General features: G+C 39.4%; 1 protein-coding gene across 1 annotated transcript in view; it reads right to left on the bottom strand.

Moving 5' to 3' along the window:
- UBR5 (ubiquitin protein ligase E3 component n-recognin 5) overlaps positions 1-20008 on the bottom strand; it is a gene marked incomplete at its 5' end in the record, with an annotated part of 93803 nt that overhangs the window by 17042 nt on the left and 56753 nt on the right. Inside the window, 20 exons of the mRNA XM_084260146.1 lie at positions 2030-2298; positions 2657-2914; positions 3398-3525; positions 4643-4758; positions 5566-5689; positions 5904-6143; positions 6666-6826; positions 6957-7086; positions 7189-7315; positions 7396-7514; positions 7605-7751; positions 8678-8769; positions 9178-9326; positions 10199-10296; positions 10628-10751; positions 11178-11273; positions 11661-11812; positions 13403-13529; positions 17701-17911; positions 19021-19218. Coding sequence (XP_084116272.1) covers positions 2030-2298; positions 2657-2914; positions 3398-3525; positions 4643-4758; positions 5566-5689; positions 5904-6143; positions 6666-6826; positions 6957-7086; positions 7189-7315; positions 7396-7514; positions 7605-7751; positions 8678-8769; positions 9178-9326; positions 10199-10296; positions 10628-10751; positions 11178-11273; positions 11661-11812; positions 13403-13529; positions 17701-17911; positions 19021-19218 — 3066 coding nt within the window. The remainder of the gene's footprint in view (positions 1-2029; positions 2299-2656; positions 2915-3397; positions 3526-4642; positions 4759-5565; positions 5690-5903; positions 6144-6665; positions 6827-6956; positions 7087-7188; positions 7316-7395; positions 7515-7604; positions 7752-8677; positions 8770-9177; positions 9327-10198; positions 10297-10627; positions 10752-11177; positions 11274-11660; positions 11813-13402; positions 13530-17700; positions 17912-19020; positions 19219-20008) is intronic.

Raw genomic sequence — 20008 nt, 5'->3', positions numbered from 1 at the left:
AAGTCTCTGAAACTTCGGCGTATTGTGGAAAGCCGCTCCCTGGAAGTGTTTAAGAACAGGTCAAACAAGGCTTTGAGCAATCTGGTCTAGTGAAGGGTGTCCCTGCCCATGGCAGGGGGGTTGGATGTTTGAGGGCCCTTCCAACCCAAAGCATCCTGTGATTCTATTGCCAGATACCAGCCTTCCCTTTCACATATTTCTAAAGATGCATTTTACATATACTTTCAAAACTGACTGGCAAGAGCACTGTCCTGGTTTCAGTTAGGATGGAGTTAATTTACTTTCTAGCAGCGGATGGAATGCTGCGTTTGGGAGTTAGGATGGGAGCAGTGCTGATAACACCCTGATGTTTCTAGTTGTTCCCAAGCAATCAAGGACTTTTTCAGTTCTTCATATTTCCCTACTAACGAGAAGGAAGGGAACTGGCCAAAGGGGGTATTCCATGCCAATTACATCATGCTCAGTATAAAGGGGGACTGGTGGGAGGAGAAGCAGGTGGCTCCAGGACGTGCTGTTTTCAGGGATGGTCCTGGGCTGCACGGCCTGAGTTGTGGGTTCGGTGAGAAACTGCATTGTGTATCAACAGTTTCATATATTTTTTGCTCTAAAGTCCTGTTATCCTTGTTACATTTATCTTTCTGCTATTCTAGTAAACTACCCTTATGCCAACCCGCGGGGTTTTTGGTTTCTTAGTTTTGTGGTTTTTTTCCCCCTCTTTCCCTTCCCTTCCCCTCCTTCCCCACCCTCAACTTCCCCTCCACCCCCTTCCTTTAAAGAGCAGGCAACTGCATGGATCTCTGCTCTCAGCTGGGGCAAAACCATGACAAGCACTGTACCAAAAAAAAGCACGTAACAGAGAAAGGATGACCATTTCCCTGAAAGAGGGGACAATGAACAGTCCATTTACCTGTACAAGCCGTTTATCTCATTTAATTCTTTGGCATTTACTAACTTTCTTCTTTTATAGAGTTAACAGTTCACATCAAAAAGAACAGGGTGAAAGATCACTAATAGAGATCACTAGTAGAGTCATAGAATTGTTTTGGTTGGAAAAGACCTTTAAGACCATCAAGTCCAACCATTAACCTAGCACTGCAAAGTCCAACCACTAAGTGATGTCCCTAAGCACCACATCTACAAGGTTTTAAAATACCTCCAGGGATGGTGACTCCACCACTTCCCTGGGCAGCAGAGTTTGACAACCCTTTTGGTGAGGACAACTTTCCCACCATCCAATTTAAACCTCCCCTGGCACAACTTGAGGCCATTTCCTCTTGTCCTGTCACTTGTCACTCAGGAGATGAGACCAACCCCATCTGACTACAACTTCCTTTCAGACAGCTGTAGAGAGTGGTAAGGTCTCCCCTCAGCCTCCTTTTCTCCAGGCTAAACAACTGCAGTTCCCTCAGACGCTCCTATCCAAAGCTGTCAATCCTGACTTAACTATTAATTCTATACCACCCAGACTTAATTGAGGGGGAAAAAAATAATCAACTGAAACGTCTTTTTTGAAAGAACTTATGCATGTGAAATAAGACCAATTTAATGGAGTTAGCTACTTCAGCCAACACTCTCTCTCTCATAGGAGGAGAGGCTGAGAGAACTGGCACAGTTTAGATTCAAGAAAAACTCAGGATGATCTTATCAGTGTGTATAAATACCCTATCGAGAGGTATAAAATATACAAAGCCAGACTCTTCTCAGAGACATCTGATGAATGGACAAGAGGCAATGGGTGCAAACTGAAATACTGGAAAAGTTCACTTAAACTCAAGAAAAATCTTTTCTACCATAAAAGCTGTCAAACACTTAACAGGCTGCCCAGACCAGCTGTGGAGTCTTCATCCCTAGATATGTGCAAAACCTAACTGGACACAGTCCGAGGCAGGCTTCTCCTGTTGACCCTGCAAGGAATTTCGACTAGACAATCTTCAGAGGTTACTTTCAGCTTCAACAATACTATAATTTTACCTGAAAAACCCCAAATGTGTTGAAGTTACACTTCTCTGTGAGACTTTGATGTTCTTACCTGCAAGTTAACTGCATCTTGATACGTCAGCTTCACTGCAGCTGGGATCTGGGAGTATACTAAATGATTGTACTTGGGAATCAGACCCATCAAATCAGATATCTGCCGGATCACAATGCTGTATGCTCTTGCTAAACTGCTGGCAGATGTTAAATAGCTGCTCGCATTGCTGGCTTCAAGCGCTGCGGCAGCAGCTGCAGCACTTGTACTGATGGTACCGCTCCGACGTAGGTTTGATGGATCAATGTAAATCAAGCCTGCTGAACTTGCTAAACATAAAAAGAAGGAATGACATTAATGAACTTATTGAACCTTTGCTACATTGTTTTCTATATTGACTGACATCATGAACATTTCTAGAAATAAGCTTGTAACTATTACTGGTATCACAACTGTAACCAGGAAAAAAATAGCTCCAGTAAGCATGCTCCTATCTTCCTATGAACTAGAACAGATTCTTCTTTTCTTTGTAATTCAAAACCAAACTGTGACAGGCAGGATAGGTCAGCACTGTCCTTCTAAGACAAACACATAAGCAATTTCATCCTTAAAAGAACAAACTAAAGCAGAGGAAGGAACAAAGACAGAGTTAACTGACATTCAGGCATGCATTTTACTCAGACTTGCCTGCTGGGGCTGACGTACTAGAAGGAGCAGTGCTAGCAGTCCTCTGGTTCTGAGTATTACGTACAGCCCATTGCATGGAACGGGGAGCCTGGGCAGCACCATTGGCATGTGAGCTATTCGTGGTTCGTTCCAGAGGCTCATCAAGCATGAAGGTCTCCTGCTCTATATCATCACTCTGACTGCTGCTGCTATCAGAGTCACTGGAATCATTTGACTGAGAGTCATCTTCAGAAAAAAATGCTGGAACACTGCTAGCTCCTGTGGAGGAAAATAAGAAATTAATAGTCTCTGACAACTGTACAACGTGTGCATGCACATGTCTACTGACAGCGTTGTAAACTTTCTCCATGAGAAGAAACTACGTAGACTAAAAAGGTTCAAGTAACACTACTGAAAATCTTTAATACATTAAGTTTATAATATATTGCTAATTTTCAATAGATTTTGTGAAAAGCAGTAAGAAAAGAAGGTAAATAAGATCATGAGGGTGAAAAGGAAAGGTGCTTATTAGCAGGTAACTCTCACTCTGTCCAATCTAGTTGTGAAGTAATTTCTCCAGTATAGCTTTGGAGTGAAAGACGCAGCCCAGATCCAAAAGCAGAGAATACTACTTTGTAGATGAAGCCAGTTCTGCCCTTAAAGCCATATTCAGTCACTAACACATTTCTTTTTTCTCTATACAACTGAATCCTAACATGTAAAATTAAAGAGGTAGATTGAACAGAAGATGATGTGACATACCTGCTTCTGACCCAGCAGTAGCTGCAGTGACAACACTTCTGCGCCCACTGGCATTGTCCTGATTACTGTGGTTACTCTCACTGTCACTCTCAGTTTCAGCAGCAGCTAGCAAATCCAGCTCCATATCACTGCCTATAAAAACAACACAAACCCCACATCACGTTTAGAAAGGGCAGGGCGGGGGCAGTGGAATGGAATGAATGTAGTGACTCATAAAAGACACAACAAACAAACCCCAGAGCCTCTTACTATCACAGAATCACTGACTGGGTTGGGTTGGAAGGCACACCTTAAAGACCATCTAGTTCCAAACCCCTGCCATGGGCAGGGACACCCTCCACTAGACTTCTTTGCGCAACTTGGTCAACAGATATGGAGAGAGCAGTCACAAAACCAGCACAAACATGCAACAATACTTGGAGTATATTTTCTTATTTTCCAGCAATTAGCAAATCATGCTACCCCACTCTCTCTACTGCACATACACATTCAACACAGATACTGAAAATTAAGACCTTAAGGCTTCAGAATTTGTCACTTGAGCCCAGACTCCACATCTCTCCATGCACATGCATTAGGACAGTTAAGCATATGCTGTTTCAAAGAAATCTCAAAGAAATACCACCTGAGAACTTATACAAGGAATACTAAAAGATACTTTTTTTCCTAACCATATCTTTGTGCCATTTAATCCCAAACTAACTAGTACAAGACAAGTTATATTAATGGCAAGAGTTTTCATACATAATGCATTAATTGTGACAACAAAATATTGAATCATAATTTAATGTTTTGTGACTGGTTTGAAAGCTGGGTCACTATGATTCACATCCCTTTTGAGAACACATCTACCATAACCACTATTCTATCATTAGCCATACAAAAAGCTAGGCTATTTTTCCCAGTCCTTCAAATAAGTTTATGTCAACAACATTTTACTGTAGCTAATACAAAAGGCAAAATAGCTATTGTTAACTGAGCATATCACAACATTGGTTTGTTGGGGTTTTTTAATATCCTTTGGTTCCTTAATATTTTCTCCATGTGCAGAAGAAAAATGTTCATGTACTTGCCTACCACAAGTTATCTATAGTTTTACCCATTGCCTTTTGTAAGGTGAAGCCCTTGGATTCTCTCTACTCATGCAAGTGTCCCAAATCATTATTACTAGTGAGTCCAAAGATGCCTTTTCTTTTTGATGTAGTTTGTTCATCCAAACGGTAGTACCCATGATGTATGTTACACATACCATCTTCATCGTGCTCGTCATGCTGTCCTTCTGCTTCAGCATTTTCTTCACCATGTTCTTCCTGTTCATCATGATGATCTTCTTCACCAGCTACCCCCTCAACCACCTCGACCTGGAAAAAGCATTGTACTTTCACGTTGTGTATCTTCAATATCAGAGAGAACCTGTATGTTTTCAAACACTCTGTGCAAAATTTGATTAAAAAACTAAGAAACAAAAAACCACATCTAAGAAAGAAGTTTTTGCCACTGAACTGACATGAAGAGAAAATGACCAGCCCCTTTTATGATGTCAGGTGGTGTGGAAAACAAGTCTAGGCCAGCTCGGCTCACCTGGGCTGACTCCCTGGGGAAGGTAACTCTGCCCTGGCCAGAACCAGGAAAACAGCCAGTGTAATTGTACATGGTGTCAAAGGAAAAATAATAAATAAAAATTCAGGCCCACGAACACAACACAGCCTTGGACATTAGATTTTAATGCTGGAGGAGTAAAAGTGCCTATAAAACCTAGAATTAGTTTCTAAAAATAGAAAACCTACCATTCTAGTAAAAGGCCCTCTAGTTCTTTAACAGAAATCACACAATAGCAACCATTAAAAAGTGTTTTAACAGGGAGCTATAGTATAGCATAAGATTATATATAAAGGAAGTTACAGATTTATTTGTTAGTATTCTAAATCATACCGTAATTCTGTAAAACGCAAGGCACTTCATAGACTCTGAAATGACTAAATATTGCTGAATACAAAACAATAATTACAAAGCTCTTAAAACAAAATGATTATGGCATGGCAGGACTTTTGGAAACAGGAGTCTTTATGCCTGGCTTTCTGGTTCAGGCATTAAAAGTGTGTGCTAATGCATTAGGTGCCATAGGAAGACAGGAAAAAAAAAAAAAAAGAGGAAAACAGAAAACTGACCTCTTCCACATCTGCTGAGACAATATCATCTTGTTCTTCATCCCTGCCACGAACTGGTTGTGACTGGCTGATTCGTCTTTGCTGAGGATTCCTTATGATATAGGATGATTGAGATTGACTAGAACTTCAAAGGAGACAAAAAAAAAAAAGTTTATCTGGACCTATGGATATCACTATGAACTTACATTATTGTAGAAATCTGTCAGTAGGAAAGTATTTTCAAAATGTTTGGCCAGAATAAGCAGCCTCACCATACTTATGGTAATGAAAAGCTAACAAAAACCCAAACCAAAAGCACTTTGAACAAGTCTTTGAAAAGAACAAGCAGTAAATTTTACCTGCTAGACTGGTCAGATGATGGTCTGGGTGGCAGCGGCTCCACAGAAAACAGTTCTTCGCTTCCCTGCATAGCATCTATGCTAGTGCTAGCAAGAGTAAAGGGTGCTGTAGGACGGGCAATTCCCATCCTGACGGGAATAATGAGAGATTCTGCTACATTGCACAACTCTTCAACAGCATAGGGCAATAGTGCCTGGAACACACGTTTACATTTTCCAATTGGCTGTGGAATAAAATTGCTAGGGGAAAAAACAACAACAAAAAATAAAGGTCAAACATGTCTTTTTTTGGAAAAAAAAAAGGGAACATTTATTTTGTTTCCAAAATGCCAAGACAATTATCTTTAACATACATTTCTGCTACCAAAGCCAATTAAAAACATTCATCATTCAGTATTTCAACACTAAGGTTGGATATCTAAATCTGTTACTGACAACCAAGCATAAGCACGGATCATAATTTTGATAACCACGTTACAAAGCCCTGCTTCCAGAAATGCAAACATTTTAAACAGAAAGTTTCTGTATGAAAATCTAAGTTAAACAAGCGTTGCATTAAAAAGCTACAGGCCATACCAGCAGCTATTGTGCAATCCTGAGGTTTACACCTTTCCACACAATGCTGCCTACAGACCACAAATCAATTCAGATGTTTCTGCCTGCTGCTGATTTGCGTCAAATGATTTTTTAAGAGAATAAATACTAAAACCAAAAAAAAGGCAAAACCACCATAACCACCAACACACATCCCCCACCACTTACTTTTTCTTTTTGGAGGAAGCCATTTCTACACTAAGGATGACAAACACCCTTGCCACAGAACGCAGGAATCTCATTGTAACAGCAATAGCTTCTTCTCTGCGTCCTGGTGTATACTTGTTTTGCAACTCCTTTACAAGAGTACCCAGCAAAGTATCTAATAGCTGTAGAAACAGATCATTACAACCCAATTACAGTGAGAAATGAAAGCCTCAAACAAGACAGATTAAGATTCAAATAGAGAAATATCATGTTATTCAGAAAATGTATGTGAAACATGACTAGAGTGCTTACCAAAATGTCTGCTGTACACTTGACAATAAGGCAATGCGTAAAACAGTCCAAGCGAATAGTTCCGCTTTGCTGATTAAGGTAAACTTGCTCTTCAGGCAGAAGGTGACCTATCCTACTGCTTGCACTAAGACTTGGAAAAAACAAGAAAAAGAAAGGAAATACATTTTATTTAAGTCATCAGTCTCAAGTATCAAATCAAAGTTTACCTTGACAACTATTTGTAAATACACACGGGTCTTTATTTTCCTGGGAACCAAACATTATCATGGACTTGAGCGCATTCCAGTCTTGCAAAACACGTTCCAAAGCGAGCTGAGCAAATCGAGGAGGTTCTAAATCATGGTCAGGCATGTCAGAATCTAAAAAGACAAAGAAGTAATATAAGAAAGAAGTATTGAAATATGGAATTTGACCTTTATTTCACTGAAACGGCTCTCACCTTCAGGATTGGCAGTTTTACGATTACGGTCTTCCCTAATTCTAGGTGGTCTGTACTGGCAGTGCTCCACAGTTTGCCTGGCAACTGTCTGTACTAAGAACAGCAGAAGATGTTCTCCCCTGTAATGAAAAATTGATCAGTGGAGATATGATATGCAACATATTTTAAAATAACAAAATATTTTCTAGTCATTGTCAACATGAACTTGCCTGCTATTTGGCATGGTAACAAGATTTGTGGTGGTAAGCAGGCGGTAAAGGAGATCAAGGCGAGCAGACTTTTGTCCAGCAATTAGTGTTTTACACTTGCACTTTTCCCAGCAATCACAGTAGGCTGTTGGAGACGTTCGTTTGAGCCTACAAGAAACAGAAAAGGTGAGCTGCCACACTGTACAGTAACACACCAAGTATTTTCTGCGCAGGCTGAGGGTGTTAGTGTACATGTTAACATTCCTCCTGGAGTGTTTTGTTTATTATAGCAGATGCCAAAACCTAGCTTAAAAGAGAAACACAGAGTTTGTGTGTGGCAACACTTGGCATTTGTCATTCTTGTTTCCTACACTCATTTTCAGGGTAGTTTCACTCTATATCCTTTCACAGTGCCTTAGTAAAGCCATCCAAGACCCTTTATTCTTCCCAAAAATAGCCTCCAACCAAGAAAGTTAAGTTTGAAATCCTTAGGGACATGCAGGAAAACTCAGTAATTGTTACAATGTTGAGAATATTTTTAAAATTGTTATCTGTTAGCTTATTATAGCTAGGATACTAATGCTGTAACATTTACATCCTATAAAAGTGGCTCAAAACATCTGCAGCCCCAAAGCTTTGGCCAGGTTGTGGATGAGAGATATCTTCACTCCTCATTTGACTGCTTGCTCACTTTTTCCTTTATTACAGTTCATCTTAGAGATTGATACCCTACACTTTTTGAGCTTTTACAAAAACGGTTTGTCATCAGGATTCAGTGACTCCTGAAGACACTCAAAATGAGAACATGGTGCTACTTAGATATATTCTTCTTACAATACAAAGCACTCTGAGTGTCCTAGACATTTACCCTACACTCTACCAAGTGAAAAAGAACAAGACTGCTTTGGGTTACTCCTTCCATTCTGATCCATAAAATAAATCTTACGGAGCAAAGGAAAAGATTATTCTCAATATTTTACTAATCTTCTGTTCTCTAATATCTGAACACCTCAAAGGGAAAAAAACTATCAACTATCAGTAAATAAATGAAACTGCAAAATACTTATAAATAAGAAACAGACCACAATACTTACTTGCAGTCATGTCCTTTGTGACAGACCCTTGCACATTCTGTGCAACAACAAAGAGATTCCAACAGTCCACACGTTCGGCATTCAAATATATCCTAAAAGAAAAATTTACAGCAAATATTAGGGACAGTTTTCTCCCTACAGCACTTGCAATCTCACATTTCAGGTTACAATAAAACTGCATTTGTTCAAATTGATGCCTTCACTTGGAAATCACTCAATTCTAGAAAGTTAGTTAGTGCTTTCAAAAAGCTGTTTCCATCAAAATGTTTGCCAAAGCTAGCCAGAGGGGAAAACCCACACCCATAAACAGCCAAACTGATCTGCACAGCCAGCTTTGAGATTACAAAGCAACTAGGGGAGGTGATAACTCTACCAGATTTACAAGTTATAGTAATTAAAACAATGCAACTTCAGTAATTTACAAGATAAGATTAGTAGACTAACATGCTTGAAACACATTCCCGTTTACTTAAAAAAGAGGAAAAAAAAAAGAGCCTTACTTGGTTAATATGTTCTGCACCAGTCCACGTAAAACTGCACGTATCATTACAACACAAAACATACAAAGGAGAGTCATCTGGATTTGTACCAGAAGGACAAACCATTCCCATAAACACATCATCTTCTTTTTCACTTGACGTTGCTTCAGCTAAAAGAACAACACCAGTGTTAAAACCAACCCAAAACTCACCAACAGCACCCATACCTGACAGATGTTTGCCATTACAGTATCCCATACTGGATTAGAAGTTTTAATAATGTCTGTCACAGCCTTTTTGAGATAGATTTTTGCTTGTCCTATTACAGATGTTTCTTACAGAAGCTGCTGAAAAATCAGACAACCAACTTGTTCCCAATTTTTAATTCACTGATATTCTAATGGATTCAGTGGTTCACAATTTTGAATATTGTTCACAAGAAGCACACACAGTCCTACAGACATTGTCACACCACAGTTCTAATTTGCTTCTAGATTCTCTAAGTTTAACTTCAAATATTTCTCTTTAACAATTAAACATCAACATTGAAAGTGAGTCAGAAAACATGTCTGTGAGGAAGCCTTCTCAGGAACAGGATCTGGCTCAGCATACTGCTTTTCAATGTAGCTTTTTTCAGTTCAAAAGTTCTCAGTGATACCTTTGTCCTATTGAAAAAATGGTACCTTACTGCACTAATGTTGTTAAAGCAATGAAATACTGGAAAGGTTATAAAGCAACATTATTCTTAGAAATCTTTCATAATACACAGACTACAAAAGAGGAAGATACTCCATTTGTAGAATTTCCAAAGCACAGAATCACCAAATCGTTTTGGGTTGGAAAAGACCTTTAAGATCACAAAGTCCAACTATTAACATAGCACTGCAATATACAGTGCTTTGGAAGGAGATGTTTACCACCATCACCACTTGCTCAAGTATGTGTCACTTCACAGACAAAAAAGCAGTGTTAATAATGAATCTGCACACACACCAAGCTTTAGAAGGAATCCACACCCTAATAATTACTGAAACTGGGGTACCTTTGGCGATTTTCTGTGCAGTTTCTAGAATTGTAATGGCAGCAGGATATGCCCGGCCGCTGACTGCCGACATGAACGGTGTCATGCCTCTCGCATCCCTAGGGAAAAACGCAACAGGTCAGTTACAGCACACTGAATCCTTCTGTTACAACAGGAGAGGTAGGGAGTGAATACATGAAAATTCAGCATTGCTAACCTTGTGCAAACGGAAAAATCACAGACTGAAAAAGCATCTTTCATTTGTTTTACTTCTGTGAAACAGACCTAATTTTAAGGGATGGCAGGGCACACACCCAGACAATATTCTAAGACTCTCCATTTTAACTAATGCACCTTTAAATATCCCATTTAAAAATAGGCTTCTATGTAATAAATTTCAGATGATATAACATTACAAAGGATAGTGAGAATTCAAGTGAAAATCCTTACTTGGCTGACAGCAATTCTCGAAGATAAGGCTGTAAAACAACACTATCACATAGTAGTTTTAGTATGAAATGAGCGTTTGCCTTCCGATCCTTTGATTCCACCACAGACGTTTCAGTAGAAGGACCTGAAATGAGAAAAGAAAAAAATTGCAGAGAAAGTTTTTTCTCAAAAAATGACTATTAAAAACAAGTCATTCAAAGGGGTGATTAACCAGTAGTTGGACTCTTCAGTGGTTTGCCAGTTTCAGCAACGTTTCACTGAAGTACTGTAAATTTCAGTTACAAATTACACTTTGAAATACAGACAGTAATCCCAATTTCCTACTTGTTACCATATTTTTACATATTTGTCATTCCCCAGGTAAAAATATTTTTTACATAAAACACAGAGTGGGGCTTCAAGTACTTTCTGCACTCTTGTGAAATTGTGCTTCAATCCGATCTTCATCTGCTAAGAGGCATTTTCACACGCAGAAAGTCTGTTCAAGCAAAAACAGCTTTTGAGATCATTTTCCTTCTAAAACGTAATCAGACAAGCAGCATGTCCTCACCTGGTATTGTGGAGGTGCTAGGTCCTTGGCCGGTGCCAGTCGCTGCTGTGGTAAGAGATCCCACAGCGGGGGCCAGGATAAAATCAATGTCACCATCTTTCAGTAAACAGAACAGCAGGATGTATATCAATACATAAAAACATCCCTAACAACATGCTCTTTCTGCAGCGTCTAACACTCTGCAGGTTTTCTGTATTTAACTGGTACTCTTCCCCACAAAGGGCCACATTCCTAGATTAACAATGCAACTCCAGATTACAAAACACACTTCACGGAAGTCTAACACCAGTGTTAGGAAGGCACGTACTGCATTTAAAAACAGCTTTTAATTCTTAAGCAAACTCTTAAAGCATGTCTTGTTACCTCAGTGACATTAAGCATTTTCGTCTCACACTGAAATCCAAGTGATTCACCTTAAAAGCCATCGGTTCCCTTATTAAATCTCTCATTCTACAGTCTAATGTGATACATAAACAGACTTACCCGGATCCATGGCAGGAGGATCTGGAACCCAGCTGGGAGGAGCTATTGGTGGAGAAACCGGGTCCTGGTGATCACTGGATGAAGCACCAGCTTCATGTCTGCCCAATCCAGCAGCTCTCAAGGATCTTCTCATCATTTCCCTTAATCTCAAACTGAATACAAAACCAAAAGTAAAAATACTATCTTATTTTCATTTAGAATGGGTTTTAAACCAGAATTTGACACTGAAAAAAACCTGAACTTCTATCTCTGTTTTAATTCAGCATAGAAAAGAATGAGCAAAGAGGTACTTTTTGTTCTGTATTCCATTTTGTTGCAATGGAATCCAACAGGCCTGGGAGAAGAATCGGCCAGCAACATATCAAGACAGATTGCAACACATCCCCATTCACCACAGCACTCCTCCTTGCAGGGAGCAACAGCTCATGGGCATTATTACCACTATCTGACAGTCCTCCTTGTTGCTGGGGGTGGCTACAAGTATTTGCTCTTGTTGCTGCTGGATTTTAAAATCTGACTGCAAAAAGAAGTTAATGAAAAACTAAAAATGGGGCTTGAATTTTAACAGCTATTTGTTTGAATTATTGAACATGAAAGTACTACTTTCTTGAGGATGGTCAGGAAACAATTTCAAGAAATTCTGTAGAGCCAAAGAAGACAGTGTGATACAAAGAAAGAGACACAAACATAAAATTCGTTTGTTTGCTTGGGGCTTTCTGTTGTTGGTTTGGTTTTTTTAAATGCACTGCTCAGGAGTAGTGTCTCCTACAGAATGTGGGAGGGAAGCTTCACCCTTAATCCTTCTCTCCTGTATCAAAAAGATCATGGTGATGAGGACTGTTGGTTGGTATGGATAAAGACATTTCACGTCAATTGCTTTGACAACAGGGCTTAGTAAGAAGTTATAATGCTGACTAGAGCTCAGTACAGACACTACCAAATTCCCCTGACATGAGCACCACTTGGTTACCATCAAGGAAAAAGTAGACCATAGATGTCATCAGAAATTAGGATTCGGTCAGGGTCAGAAACCTATCCTTTAGGTCCACCTCAGTACAAAGGACTCCCACTAGAACAATGATTGCTTAGGATAAGAAGAATTAAATTCTTCCCCAGAGGTGTTAAGGTTGATCTCAGCATAGAACCACAGAATGTCCTGAGGTGGAAGGGACCCATAAGGATCACTGAGTCTAACTCCTGGCTCCACACAGGGCCAGACAAGTCAGAGCATGGGACTGAGTGCATCATACAGGGGGTTCTTGAGCTCAGTCAAGCCTGATGCTGTGATCACTTCCCTGGGGAGCCTGTTCCAGTACCTAGCCACCCTCTCAGTAAAGAGCTTCTTTCTCTGTAAGTCACCACCTCCCTCAGAAATTCTCTTAGAACAAGTGTGGGCACTTCTACAGTACTTCCACAATACTTAGTTCTCCTTGATAAAGATCACTAGAGCTTGTTCCCCAATTCCTTTCCCCACAAGGAGGAGCATTTCCACTTCACAACTGAGACAACAATGCCCCAACCCCAGAAAACAGAACTGGTTTAATATCCCACTATTAGTTCTCACACCAGAAAAGGCTTCAAGAAAACCTACTACAGCTCTGGTTTGGTGCTTCAAGCAGTGAAATCTGCCTTCAAAACCAGCCATAGAGCCCGTTCTTAAACCAGACTGAAGGAAAGAATTATTGAGAGCTGTATAAGTGATACGGAAATTAACATACAGAAAACAAGAAGTATTGGTTTACCTTCTGCTGCTCGATGATCCTGCCCGATTTCCTGGACCATTACTCGACACAACAGAGATGGCATTTGCAATTGCTTCCACAGCTGAGAGCCTCTCAGCAAACGTGTTCCTTTCAGAGCGCTCTGCTTCTGAAAAATTAAGAGAACTGTTAGTGCCTAAACTTCACTTGGGAAAATTTTAAGGAAGGAATGTAAAGTATGAAGTGTCACTAATCATAAAACATTCTCTGCTTTTTTTATTATTATTATTATTTTTGATGAGACTAACCATGATTCTGACTTGGTTTGGTTTCTAAAAGGAAATTCAAGGCATCTAAATTCCAGAACAAGCTTTGAGTTTTAAGCATCATCAAGAGACAAAGACCTATCACATAGCTGATTCCTGACATCTCCTGAGTCAAGGTTTCAAAAGTAACAACATCCAAAAATCCTTGAGAACACCACCAAAAAGACTCCAAAAACAACCAACAACCAAACACACTTCACAATGAGCATCTACAAACAATAATGCAGAGTTGTAGGCTTGTAAGATACACATTCTACTTACAAGCATGCTTAGGGAAACTAGTTGTGTTGCAAGTATAAGGTAGCACAATCAGCTGACATCAGAAAGAATGAGCACTTCTTCTAACATCTAAAACCCTAACCACCAGAACACCTAAAGGTCCCAGTCATAACGAGAGCTGCTATGCAGAACAGAAAAAATTGTCTAGTTGTACAGTAACTGTAGAACTTGAAGCAGCCACCTGAATCAAAGACCTACTGCAGATTTATTTATCTGCAAGATAAATACACAAAGTAGCAAAGTCATCTGTACAATGCTTGCACAGAGTAACAGTCACGGCTTCTTTAGGACCTACTGACAATTAAAAGATCAGACAGCCACCACACAGCAAGTTAAGAATCACTACAGCCACAGACCCAGAATGAACAGAAGGAAAAGTCACTTTTAACATGATACAGCCTAGGAGAGGGGTAAGTTTCCTTTTAATTGGCTGAAAGCCAATTTTTGATACTAACTAGAAGAAAAAGGTGTCCTGAAAAAAGAAAAAAAAATATTTCCTTCATGTGAGTCCAACCATTCTTTCAGGACAGGTCTCAGAGTTGCTATGGCCCATGTTCACTTTCCATTTAAAGGCTTTTCAGACTGACAGTCACCATCCTCTGCACACATCTTCTCCACTGACAGTGCTAAGACCTGGATAATGTTTTTTCTTTTTTTCCCTTTAACAAAAAATTACTATTAATAACTTTGACTGCAGAGAACAAGATAATTTGATGGTGTCTGTCAGCTTTTAGAGTATCTTTATTCTTCAGATCCTTCTACTCACCCCTGCCTTAAGTAACAAAGGTCTCAGGTTTTGTTAGTTCTCAAGTATGTGCAGGTTTCTCTTACTACTCACAGCAGACGAGTATCAAGCAGTACATAAGTATTAGGAAGGTTGTAGAGAGGTGGGTGATGGTCTCTTCAGCCAGGTGACAGGAGATAGAACAAGGGGAAATGGCATGAAGCTGTGCCAGGGCAGGTTTAGATTGGATATTAGAAAAAAAAAAATTTTACTGAAAGAGTTGTCAGGGCCTGGAACAGGCTGCTGCCCAGGGAGGTGGTTGAGTCACCGTCCCTGGATGTGTTTAAAAAAAGGGTGGATGAGGTACTTAGGGATATGGCTTAGCATAGGATGGGAATGGTTGGACATGATGATCTTCAAAGGTCTCTTCCAACCTTGTGATTCTGTGATTAGGGCTGTGCCCCTAGGTCTAGACCAGTTGACCTGTAGTTGTAAATGAACTGCCCCTGTATTTGTGCTGCACTCCTTGCTCAGATCCACTATGTTCTCTTAACTCATGACCCATCACAGGGAGTCAGTTCTTGAGTGAACCCCTAAGCAATACAAAGCAATACAACTGTTCTCTGCAGCACAGAGATTTCACCTATCCTTGGTCCCACAGTAAACTGCATTGTCACTGTTCCACTTATGCTGTTAGTATTAATTTTTAGAGACCCATCAACTGTAAGCACTCTGGCTCTAAGGCTAATTTGCTGTTCTGTTGTCTAATGAATATATCTATCTATAAAACACTCCAGTCTGCAGCTGTTCAGTTATCTGAAATTTAGTATGGTAACTCTTTAATGACTTCACAAGCTTTGGACACTTCCTTTGGACCCATCTTTTCCAAGATCCTCTCCACTGGTGACAGACACTGGGGAGAAACAGAGCAGCCTTCCCCCAGATTTGCAGATCTGGGGACATTTTTCTTGTACTTCATTTATCCAACATTGTAGGACCTGTGGCAAAACTAGGCAAAGGATCTGAGTACAGAATAAGAAGCGTATCCCTGCCCTCAATATTCCCTTTCTGGCACTTAACTGGGAATCTATATGAATAAGGATGGATCTCAGGCAGATACTAGCCGGGAAGGGGCAGTGTGTTCCACAATTGTTAAGGAACACGTATTTACAGCTGGGAATTGAAGCCTTTTCTCCTAAATCAAACTTCTTTTGCAGTTTAACAGATGGCTGCATAACTTAGAGATAGTAACATCAGTAATCACTACCCTCTGGATGATGCACAGAAAATAAGCTAGTCCTAATATCCATTGCTAACAGTTACAGAGGAAGGTGAATGTGATTTGAATCTGAAGATATGAATCCCCTTTTAAAACAATTTTTGTGAGGGGAAAGAGAGAGGCAGAGGGGTGTTAAAAGTCTATCAGGTTCACATTTTTCGTTTTTCAGAAAGTTGAATTACATCCAAATGGAGTTACTGAAAAAATGCCAAGGTTGCAGAGACAAGCACTCAAATTAGGAAAAGTCAGGTTAGGTTTGCCCATGCATCCTTATTTCAGCTTCCTTGTGTGCTTATAGTAAAACAATCTTCAGTTACACAGCTGGGTTTTGTTTACTTGGTTTGGGTTAGTTTTTTGGTTTGGATTTTTTTGTGTCCCATCCCCCCCAACAAGTCCCCTGCCTCAATCAGTGCACAGGATGGACGACACACTAAAGATGAAGGGTTGTACAATGAGCAAGCTGTTTATGCCTTCTTTTCTGCAACATTTGGAAGGCGTGTAGTAAGGCAGCAACAGCTTGGCAAAGAGGTGGGGGGAAGCAGTGCCTTGTGTTTAATGCCACTGAACATCACTTGAAGAACTGAAACCTATTTCTGTCACATCTAACAGCACACATGTGAAACAAGTTTTTACAGATGATTGTGATACATTTTGCTCATTTCTGGACACCTAAAAGGTGCCTGATTCACAGAAATAATTAGCATTCACAGAACAACTACAACTACAATTAATGCAGCTCTACAATAGTGGTTTTAAATGACACCTACTCAAAAAACTGAGATCAGGCCCTTGGCTTCTCAAACAGAACTCTCAAAACTAGTTAATAGCTTTGAATACAGAAAAACTTCAAGCTAGAATCCCTTCAAGACATGAGAAAGCTGCAGCATTAACCCCATTTTACAAACAGGGATATGAGGAACAATTAAGGTCTATAAATGACTAAAATTCAATGACAGCACCATACAAAAATCCCACAAGGAAGTTCATTCATTATTCAGTGCAGGGTTTGTATGGTGTGCAGCAAGTAAGGAATGGGGCCACACACTGAATGATGAGGATAAAAAGAAATATTGAATAGCTACCCATTCGGTGAGCACCGTCCATCTTGTGCACTGAATGAGGTAGTCCTGTGGAAGAAATAGTATGACGGTGTAATTAAAGACCATTTCACAATGCACACCCATGTACAGCATGTGGGTAAACTTAATGCTGGCATTCCCTAATTTTTGAGTGCTTGACTTAGCAACCTTTTCTGTCAGCATACTTTTTACATAGCGGTATTTAATTGTCATTTTAAACCATGTCTGTAACTGGCACTAACAGAAGGTCATTCTTACACATTTATTAGCACAGGTCAGCTGCAAGTAGCTTTTCTGATTAGAGGTATTACTATGAACTGTAACACTTGAAAAATATTAAGTACCGTTTCTCTTAATTTTCTAGTGATACAATGGTGATGCTAATGACACAAAGGTGGAAAAACAGTTATCCAAAATTATCACGTAGATGTGAAAGGTTTGTCTCTCACAATCAATAAAACCAGCTTAGTATTCTTAACTATTGAATTTTTACAAATCCTTGTAAGAGTAATAAAAATGAAAGGCTAGGACGCGTTTGAGGTGCTAAATTTTAAGATACCCACATACGAAGGATGCAGCCTTTACTTCAAATATTCTTGAAAATGCATTAAAAGTTTCTTTTCAAAGTATTTTTATTATATTGCTGAGCTCACCCTCTTCCTCTTTTGTTTCTTTGTTGCTGGTTGGAAAGCATACAGACACACAAGCATGCAGAATATTGCGGTTTCCATCACATCTGTGGCCAAGGAACGTCTGCAGCACTTGTGGATTCTGATCCAAGACAACTGCTTGTTCAAGATTCATCAGGTATTGTCTGCAAGCCTCATAGTCACATCGAAGAATGTGCTGCATTAAAGTTTGCTTCTGTACTCAAAAGAATAAAATATTTTAACAATTTAAAATACAAAACAGACACAAGTTTCCTAAGTACTTCTAGTTTTCCATTTTGAAATGAATAGAAAGGTCTACATCAAGGACACTGGCTGGAGGTCAGTGCAGGAACTGTTGAGAATATGCATCATCTCAGTTACAGCACTGTTAAAACCAGAACCAGAACACATCCAGGCACAGAAGTCAAAGGAGACAAGCAGCAGAAGCTGTAAGGCTCACAAAAAGATGCCTTTGGCGTCGTAGCTGGGTTCCTATGATAGATTACTTCTACTGCATGGCTACACATAACATGGGAGAAGCAATACAACTGAAAAAACTCCACGGCCTACATTAACTAGCTCTTAAATATTTGTTTCAGACAAGCAACATACATGCTGAGAAGTGAAGCTGTTGAATGTCTGGAAGGCTCACTCCATCTATAAGAAGCTTTTCCACAGTGATGGAATACTTCACTGTGAAATCAGTGTCCTTCTAACAGCTACACAACACCTCCCGGTGGCAACACAGCCCACAGCAGATTAACTAAGCTGCACCAAATCACTGACAGATTTACACAAGCAGGACAGATAAATTCACAGCAGAACTATTCATACAGCACCACAGATGAGTGCAGAACTCTACAGGCAATTCTAGGGGGCAGGGGGTGGGAATCTTTGCTTGACTCTCATAATTCCCTAATATATGATCCAAATATCCAATTAAAAAAAAAAGAAAAATTTAAAAGTACTGCATTCACAAGAAAACAAGTTGTTGGATCCCCCAGAAAAACTGTGAACCCATAAAGAAAATAAAACTGTATACCAGTATTATATATTAAAAGGTAGCAGTTTTATAAGTAATGCCTAAAGATATATAACTAAAAGCCTGAAACAGACATCATGCACTCCAAACTGGATCTTTCAATTCACTACATAAATCTATTTGTGCTTTCATGTTTCTAGGAGAAAAAAAAATTCTGTTGAAGTTAGTTTCTTTGAAAGAGTGAAAACACAAATCAGTATTGAAACAAAGCTGTTTTAAGCATAACTCTATAAAAGCAAGAGGGAGAAAAAGCCCACATAATTCTGCATTAAGTACTTTACCTCAACAGCCATAATGATAATAGCAGCTTTCTTTTTGATGGTCGAGTTAGCAGGAAGATTTGTTAAGGAATGAACACCCATTCCAAGACTACTAATAGGTGGAAGATCAAGCCAGTCAGGGTCTCGTATCCCACCCATGCAGTCTTTTGCCATTGGATAGATTGTACCATTTCCATCTCTGAGAATAATGGGAGATTCCTACATTTGGGGGAAAAAAAAAAGGTTTTTTCATTAAGTCTCCACAATTTATAAATATTATCCTTCCTAAAAGGTCCAGCTGTGTTTGACTGCTAATGAGAACAGTCTACCCAAAGTTTTCACTTATGTCATGGTCTCCTATGACTACAAGTGGCACGCCATAAGACACCAGGTCACCTTTCTCAAATGCCTGAAAGGTGCTTAGCATTGTAAATACTATTAAAAGCATCTTTATGACATACGTTCATTAGGAAACACTGCCAATGAAAGATACAGCAGCCATACTTTTAGCTGTCTTAAATGTTCCACAAAAGGTTAAATGTACTTAAATGAAGCATTCAAATTCAGTTCTTTTGCAAAAAAAAAAAAAAAAAGAAAAGGTTTCCTTTAACTATCCTAAGGAAAGTATATCATGTTTGTGGAAGTGGCTAACATGGGGTTTTTTTCAGACCTCCTCACAGATGTCTGCACAGTGTAATCAAGCTGTACAATCACTTAAAGTAAGACACATGACATTGTAGAGTAGAAAGAATTGCACAAAACCTCAATATATCATTTTTAGTATCAAATACAGATGGCTTTCTGTTAACATTTCCATTTATTTTCTAGAGTGGATTTTCATCTCACCCAATTCCAAAGTATAAAATGTTTACACTACTAAACACAGGAACCACTCTGTCAAGCTTTTTCCCCTTTTTCTACTTTTCATTCAACGCAGAATTTGAGTAAGGCCATTAGAAGTGCTATTCCCCTGGTGCCTTCAAAATATTAGAGGCAGAAGCAAGCTCTT

The sequence above is a fragment of the Gallinula chloropus genome, assembly GCF_964237585.1.
Source record: "Gallinula chloropus genome assembly, chromosome: 2".
In the NCBI taxonomy this organism is placed as follows: domain Eukaryota; kingdom Metazoa; phylum Chordata; class Aves; order Gruiformes; family Rallidae; genus Gallinula; species Gallinula chloropus.
This window is presented reverse-complemented; position numbering and strand designations above follow the sequence as displayed.